This window comes from Tasmannia lanceolata, unplaced genomic scaffold, assembly GCF_043159265.1.
Source record: "Tasmannia lanceolata isolate RefF3 unplaced genomic scaffold, GAP_Taslan_0.1 ptg000012l, whole genome shotgun sequence".
Classification (NCBI taxonomy): Eukaryota; Viridiplantae; Streptophyta; class Magnoliopsida; order Canellales; family Winteraceae; genus Tasmannia; species Tasmannia lanceolata.
The window spans coordinates 48,261,832-48,270,627 of record NW_027518689.1 but is presented as its reverse complement, the minus strand read 5'-3'; the positions used below and the strand labels follow the sequence as shown (position 1 = coordinate 48,270,627).

Sequence of the window (8,796 nt, the reverse complement as noted above, 5' to 3'; positions counted from 1 at the left end):
GTATTTTGATATATAGTATGGATATTTATGAATTGTGAAACATGTGACAATGACTAATTAAGTGTTATATGGAATTGAAGAATGTCAAGACGAGGAGCTCGTAGGGATCACACTCGATCCATAAATGAGATTGTTGTTGGAAATCAGAATGAAGTTTTTAATGAACCCGTTAACCCAGAACCACAAAATTCAGGGGATCAAGTCCCGAACGAGAATAAAGAACAGAATGTGAATCAAGCTCAGGATGTGAATTTGGCCCAGAATGTGAATCCTCAAGTTCCCCCACCCGTGGCCCCTAAAAATGACATAGAACAAGAATGGACTGAAATGAGAAACTTTATGAGAGCCTTTGTTGGGATGGCAAACCAGTATCAGCAACAACCCCAGGTACAACAGCCATAGGGGGCAGGGGAACCACATCCAATGCATGGCATATCGGAATTTATGAGACTGGCGCCGAGATACTTCAAGGAATCCACTTCGGCGGATGACACCGAGTCGTGGTTAGAAAGTGCAGAGAAGGCTTTTATGGCAATGAGATGCAACCGAGATGAAGATAAGGTTGATTTTACAGCATACATTCTAGAAGGGAGATCCCTTCATTGGTGGAAGGGAATCAAGCGTAAGTATGAGACTCATGAGGGCCCTTTTACTTGGGCTATGTTCCGTACTGAATTCCTTACTAAGTATTTCCCTAGGAGTACCTTATATAGAATGCAAAGAGACTTCTCTATGAGGCAGAATTTGATAGACTCGCTCGTCATATCCCGACGATGGTACCCGATGAAGATGATAAGAGGGACAAGTTTGAGCATGGGTTAGCCATGTATATTCAGAAGGGCATTCCTGGATCTAATGCCCCAGAAACCTATGCTGAGTTAGTGGATCGAGCTAAGAAGCTCGAAGCAGTTTGTGCTGAAGCTCGAGAGCTCACCCAAATGAATCAAAGAAGAGAGGTACAAACAATTATTTTAGAGGAGGACAAACCTCCAAGGGATCAACCCCATACTAGCAATCAGATGTGAACGTTGTGGGAAGAAGTACTATTACTATTTCGGTCGGATCCAAAACCGAAATGAATGAAGAAATAGGATTTTAGAGATAAGGAATAAATCATGGATAAATCCAAGCGACCCTTTCGTAAATCCTATCACCCTACTGAAATATGTAGGTGGACATTAGGTGCATGTTTTAAGTGTGGCAAGATAGGCCACAGGATTGCGGAGTGCTCTATGATGGCATGCGACTCGCAGTCAGTCCAGAGAACTTCTTCAGCTCGGACCAAACCCATTCAGTCTCAGACCATCCAGAATCGTACCACTCTAACTTTCCGTCCAGCACAATAGAGGACTGATCGACCTCGCATTCCAGGACGCTTAGATGCTCTCACTCACTAGGATGCCTAGACAGTCGACACCGTGGTTTCAGGTACCCTACATGTTGCCTCTTCGTATGGTTATGTGTTATTTGACTCCGGAGCTACCCATTCATTTATTTCTTCCTCATTTTCTATGCTACATTCATTACCTGTTATGCCTTTGGACTATGATTTGTGTGTCAGTACACCAGTAGGAAGTGACCTTGTAGCCAATAGTGTCAGCAAGATGTGTCCTATCAGGATTTGTGATAGGGAGTTAGTGGCAGACTTGATACTTTTAGACATCTATGATTTTGATGTGATTCTAGGTATGGATTGGCTGTCAGCCTATCATGCCCTTGTGGACTGCAATAAGAAAATAGTAAATTTTGAAATTCCTGGAGAGGAAAAATTTTGTTTTGAAGGGAGTGGAGCTCGCTCTACCCATGTGATCTTGTCTGGCATGCATGCATGTCGTTTGCTTAGACAAGGCTGTGAAGCCTTTCTAGCATTAGTAGTGGAAGTTGAAAGTAATGATGTAATAGTTAAAGATATCCCTCTGGTCAATGAATTTGTAGATATTTTTTCTGAAGACCTTCCGGGTCTACCCCCAGACAGAGAGGTGGAGTTCACTGTGGATTTGGCACTGGGTACGACACCTATCTGTAAGACCCCATATCGGATGGTTCCTGTGGAAATGAGGGAGTTGAAGGAACAGTTAGGAGAGCTTCTAGAGAAAGGCTTTGTATGACCCAGTATTTCGCCATGGGGAGCACCAGTCTTGTTTGTGAAAAAGAAGGATGGCGGTATGAGACTTTGCATAGATTACCAAAAACTGAATAAGGTAACGGTGAAGAATAAGTACCTCTACCCCGGATAGATGACCTGTTCGATCAGTTGCAAGGGGCGTGTGTATTCTCAAAGATTGATCTCCGATCAGGATATCACCAGTTGCGAATTAAACCTGAAGATGTACCCAAGATGACTTTTCGTACCTGATATGGGCACTATGAGTTTTCGGTTATGCCATTAGGCTTAACTAATGCCCCAGCAGCCTTCATGGACCTTATGAATCGAGTGTTCTGACCATTCTTTTATGAGTTTGCAGTAGTCTTCATTAATGACATATTGGTATATTCTAGTAGTCGTGAGGATCATGAAAATCATTGAGAATTGTGTTAGAAATCCTAAGAAGGAGAAACTTTTTGCAAAGTTTAAGAATTGTGAGTTTTGGTTGAATTCAATTTCTTTCCTTGGGCATGTAATCTCTAAGGAAGGAGTTTCTATAGACCCCAAGAAAATAGAAGCAGTGGTAGATTGGAATAGACCGAATAATGTGGCTGAAGTTCTAAGTTTCTTGGGTTTAGCGGGCTACTACCGAAGATTTGTGGAGGAATTTTCGCGCATTGCGACGCCTCTAACCTGCTTGACCTGAAAAGGGATCAGATTTGTGTGGTCAGAAGAATGTGAGAAGAGTTTCCTTGATTTGAAGCGTCAACTTGTTTAAGCTCCTATCCTAACTCTGCTCGTTAACAGAGTAGGATTTACCATTTACAGTGATGCTTGAAAGAAGGGACTCGGATGTGTATTGGTGCAGAATGGGAAGGTTATAGCTTATGCCTCCCATCAGTTGAGGCTGTATGAAGAAAAATACCCGACGCATGATTTGGAATTAGCAGTTGTGATATTTGCACTAAAAATCTGGAGACACTATTTTGATGGAGAATTGTGTGAGATATTTACCGATCATAAAAGTCTGAAGTATATTTTCGCACAAAAAGAACTGAAAATGAGGCAAAGGTGTTGGTTGGAACTTTTGAAGGACTATGACCAGACTAGAATCTATCACCCTCGTAAAGCCAATGTGGTGGCCGATGCACTTAGTCGGAAGTCGTCAATTAATTTGGCGTCTTTGATTACATCACAAAAGAATATTTTAGAAGATTTGCGAAAAACAGAAATTGAGATTTATGTACAAAATATTGGAGCCTAGATTACTGCACTACAACTTCAACCTACGTTGCAAGAAAAGATAAGAATCGCTCAAGAATCTGATGATGAGCTGTGCAAGATCAGAAAGAAGTTGGATGAGGGAAAGGAATCAGAGTTTCGTATTCATCAGAATGGTACTTTGAGATTTGGCAATCGTCTTTGTGTTCCAGATAATGCAGAATTAAAAAGAGAAATTATGAAAGAGGATCACAGTACAAGTTATTCGGTGCACCCTGGAAATACAAAGATGTATAAGGATTTGAAGGGAAATTTTTGGTGGAATAACTTGAAGAGAGAAATAGCCCAATATGTATCGAAGTGTTTAACCTACCAAGTGATAAAGACCGACTATCAGAGACTCGCATGAACGTTGCAACCTCTTCCTATTCCTGAGTGGAAGTGGGAGGAGATTACAATGGACTTTGTGACAGCCTTACCCCGTACCCCCTCAAGCAATGACACCGTGTGGGTAATAGTTGATCAATTGACCAAGTGGGCTCATTTCATACCTATTAGAACAGGCTTGGCTTCGGAAGGACTAGCTAAGTTGTATGTCGATCAAACAATTAAGTATCATGGAGTGCCAAAGACAATTGTGTCTGACAAAGATACTCGATTTGTATCTAGATTCTGGAATAGTGTGCACTCAGCAATGGGAACTTCACTTAAATTTAGTACGGCATTTCAGCCTCAGACGGATGGACAGTCTGAAAGGACAATTCAGGTATTGGAAGACATGCTTCGAGCATGTGTGATGGATTTCAAAGGCTCTTGGGACAACCATATCCCTTTAGTGGAATTCTCTGGTAACAACAGTTACCAAGCGAGTATCAAGATGGCACCCTTCGAGGCCTTGTATGGGAGAAAGTGTAGATCGCCCCTATGTTGGGACGATGTGGGTGAGAAGAAGCTTTTGAATACTGAGTTAGTACAACAAGCTGTAGACATCGTATAGATAATTTGTGAGCGCCTTCGTGCAGCGCAAAGTTGACAGAAAAGTTATGCAGACAATAGGCGAAGAGAGTTGAAATTTGAAGTTGGTGATAATGTACTTTTAAAAGTGTCACCTACGAAAGGGGTGATGCGATTTGGAGTCAGAGGACAGTTGAGTCCAAGATTTGTGGGACCTTATGAGATACTCGAAAAGATTGGGAAGGTGGCTTACAGACTTGCCCTGCCACCATCGTTGTCTGGAGTTCATAATGTGTTTCACATATTGATGTTACGAAAGTACATTCCAGATCCTAGTCATGTCATTGATATAGCACTGTTGGAATTGAGGGAAGACCTATCCTTCGAAGAGCAGCCAATTTGTATTGTTGACCGCAAAGACCAAGTTCACAAACGTTGGACTATACCGTACGTGAAAATTCAGTGGCAGAATCACTCAGGAGATGTAAGTGAAACTGATGTTATGAAAACACTTTGTTAGGCTAGTAAGGTATGTGTGATACGGAATCAAGCTATCTTCTTTGGTGATCCATTTTCCATTTGTTTGACAAATGATTAGCAAGGAGTCTCCGTACACGTCAAGGTCTTGTACCTCCAATGATAGAGCTGCATCCAAACCGACTATGCAAGCTTCGTACTCAACCATGTTGTTAGTGCCGTCAAATTTTAGTTAGATAGAAATTGGTATTTGCTCATCCCAAGGTGAGACAAGAACAACTCCAATTCCTCTTCCTCTCGAGTTTGACGCTCCGTCAAAGTACATGGTCCATGTAATGTTACTGGGTGCATCGCTGATAGTCATGATCCCTTCATCTGAAAATTCACGGTTCAATTCTGTATCTTCAATAGGTGCATCAGCTAACTGTTCTGCAATGATTCTACCTTTGATAGACTTTTGAGGGACGTAAGTGATGTCGAATTCTGACAACAACAACAAGCAACGAGCGGTTTAGCCAATCAGGGCTTGTTTCTCTAACAAATACGTCATCGGATCCATACGAGATATGAGAAAGACTCTGTGATAGCAAGTAGTGCCTGAGTCTTTGGGTGGCTATACTAATGCTAGATAGGTTTTATCCAGCTGAGTGTAGTTCAGTTCATATTCCAATATTTTCTTGCTGAGATAATAAACTAGCATTTCCTTCTTTGTTTCAGGATCTTCTTGTCCCAACATACATCCGAGAGACGTGTTCGTGGTTGAAAGATACAGAAGAAAGGGTCGTCCGTCGACTGCTGGTGATAACACTGGCGGTGCTGACAGACACTCTTTGATTTTCTCAAAAGCTAGCTGACATTGGGGGTTCCACTACTTGGAAGCATCTTTCTTCAAAAGCTTGAAGATCGGTTCGCATGTACTGGTTAGTTGAGTTATGAAACGGCTTAAGTACTGAACTTTTTCTAAGAATTCTCTAATTTCTTCTTCTGTTTGCGGAGACAGCATCTCCTGAATTGCTTTGACTTTGACGGGGTCTACCTCGATTCCTCTATGGCTGACCAAGAAGCCAAGCAATTTTTCAAAAACCATTACGAAAACGCACTTGTTTGGATTAAGTCGGAGCTTGTACTTTTTGATTCTTTCGAAGAATCTCCAGAGAGTTAGAATATGATCTACGTGATCTTTGGCTTTGACAATCATGTCATCAACGTATACCTCTACTTCCTTGTGGATCAAGTAATGTAAGAGGGTAGTTGCAACCCTTTGATAAGTTACACTAGCATTCTTGAGACCGAACTCCATCACCCTGTAGCAGTAGGTTCCCCATTGTATAGTAAATGCTGTCTTGGTTTTGTCTTCTGGAGCCATTTTTATCTGATTGTACCCTGAGAAGCCATCCATGAATAAGAGCAAGGCATGACCTGCCGTGTTATCAACAAGGATGTCGATATGGGGCAAAGAAAAGTCACCCTTAGGACTGGCTTTGTTCAGATCTCTGAAATCGACACAACAACACACTCTTCTATCCTTCTTAGGCACTGGAACAATGTTTACCAACCAATCAGGATATGCGATGACCTCTAGAAATCCTGCTTTCAGTTGGTTCTTCACTTCATCTTTGATCTTGAGGAGCCACTCAGGCATCATTCTTCTGAGCTTCTGCTTCTTCGGCTTAGCTTCTGAGTAGAGAGGGATATGATGCTGGACAATCTCCTCACTTAATCCTGCATGTCTTTGTATGACCATGCAAAGACTTCTTTGAATTCTTCAATTTGATTAATTCCGCACGCACTTCAGGGGATAAGATTTTGCCAATCTTTATTTCCTGAAGCAGGGATTCAGTGCCTATGTTAATAGTTTCAAAATCATCTTCTAATAGTTTTGCTCGAAGCTGCTCCCTTCGTTCGATTAAATTTTTAATCTCGAGGGGAGTTTCGCTGTATCCTCGTCTGAGGAGGTTTGTTCAATGTTATTTAAAGCATTAATTTCAATAGCATCAAGAGACAAAGGCGAGTACAAAGAAAGTTCTTTGATTGATTCATAAGATACATTGGAAGAACTAACTGCTGTGCCTTCTTCAAACTTAGTTATATTTGAATCATTTTCAGAGGATGAGTTAGAATCGGAAAGGGAATCTGACTCAGAGGATGAGAAGTCTGTATCCGAAGGAATAGCTGCAGTGAGGAGTAGGACAAAGGTATCTGTCCAATTGGAGAGCTCTGAATTGCCAACAGTGGTAATCATACTCTGAGGGGAGAACATTAGAGCGGATTCCCTGATCATACAAACTGTCAAAGGAGCTTCTTGCAACATTGATCGCATCAGTACCGGTTCAAGGTAGCCTGCCAAATTGAACTTCAAAGTCTCTGCACACCTGCACTGCTTTCTCCGCCAAATGTCAATTTCCTCACGTGGACAACCCATAGGGAAGAAGATCTGAAACTCAGGAACTCTCTCTCCTGTGATAGGATGTGTAGACCATTCCGGGAAAGCATAGTAGGGGAAGTCTTCTCTTTCCCGGCAGAAATGACCATTGAGGGTCAGCTTGATATCAGGAATTGGCGTGACCTCACCAGCTTCTCTGTATAACCTTGTTTGGGTTAGGCTGCGGTACATATCCTGCTCCTCTCGATGTGTGTTGCAGTAGCGATGTGTGTTGCAGTAGCCGAGACCAGTTGTCCCAACATTAGAAGAAAACTGTAGATGATCAAATTGAACTACTCCTTGTTGATATCGGCCTAATCCCATTCCGGGGATTATCCATTGATTTTGAGCATCATGGATACAACATGATTGATATCATGAGGGAGTGGAAGCAACTCTTTCTTGGCTTGTTGCTAACTGATATGAGTGGCATTTAGATGGAAATCATTGAGGTAGACACTGCCTGCTGCAGACGTCCCATGAGGATCTGACAAAAATGGCGCCAACTTCTAAGTCTTCGTCGCCGCAGATAGTGATAACTGTAAGCCCAAGGGTGCACATGGGTTCAATCATTCACCTTACCTTCTTGTTTTGATGCTAGCAAACACAAATTGATTAGCATTGTCAGACTAATGTGTTGCTTTGAGATGTTGTGTTGTATACAGAACTTTCATATCATAATCACCATTACACAACTCTTCACAACACATGACTTGTGGATCAATGATCAAAGGAACCAAGAGCTTCCGCCTACAGTGAAGACATCCTCATTTGAAGATGTTCAAGTAAAGAAGCTCATCATTAAGAAGATCCCACAAGTTCCCTAAGCAAGTGTTAAGAAGAAGCTTGGTGTTGAACAAGTCATTGGTGACACCTCATGCACCTCACAATATGCAGTGAAGATTGGAGGATGTCACAAGAGCCAAGACAAAGTCAAGATGTTCACCCAAGCCGAAGAAGTCTAAGAAAGTGCAAAGGAGCCAAGACATTCCAAGAAGACTCAAGGTTTTTATATTTAGAATGTATTTGGAGTCCTCTTGATTTTATATAAAATGCACCTTCAAAAGGTTTTCAAAATGGTTTTTATACTTAACATTTTACATCTTTAAAAACCATCAACACACCCAAAAATGTGTTTGAAAATCTTAGACTAAAGCTCAAAGACAATAGCCCAAAAGCCCATGGATTTTAAAGTTAAAATGGAATTTTACTCAGGGCTAGGCCGGGCGACCGCGGGATGGAACCTGGAAATCCAGGCCATCTCGAATTCTATCGGGCCGGTCGACCGGTGCAGACGCCCTGTTTTGACCGTGCCCTAATCCCTTCATTTTTGTGTAAAAACCTATCAAATCAGTGAGGTAGGACTCCAAATTTCACCCCATGGTAGGTTAGAGTCCCACCAAGGTTTCTGCAAACTTTCATCAAAATCCGAGCACGTTTGCCTAATGAACAAACCAAAGAGGTGTCCGTAGTGTAAACCAGAAAGGGGGGGGGGGTGAATTTATCCTGAGCAGTGCCGATCCAAATCCGAATGGGACACGATTCGTTTGTGCGCCTATCAGGTTTCACGCAATTGCACGCCTTATCCACTAATAGTGCCGATATCAACACCCAAAAATGTCTTTAAATATGAAAT

General features: G+C 41.9%; 1 protein-coding gene across 1 annotated transcript; it reads left to right on the top strand.

Annotated features, from left to right (window-relative positions):
• Positions 1 to 4,430: 4,430 nt before the first annotated feature.
• LOC143888901 (uncharacterized) lies at positions 4,431 to 4,781 on the top strand. Its single transcript, XM_077393285.1, has one exon. The coding sequence runs from the start codon at positions 4,431 to 4,433 to the stop codon at positions 4,779 to 4,781; it is 351 nt and encodes a 116-aa protein (XP_077249400.1).
• The last annotated feature ends 4,015 nt before the right edge of the window (positions 4,782 to 8,796 follow it).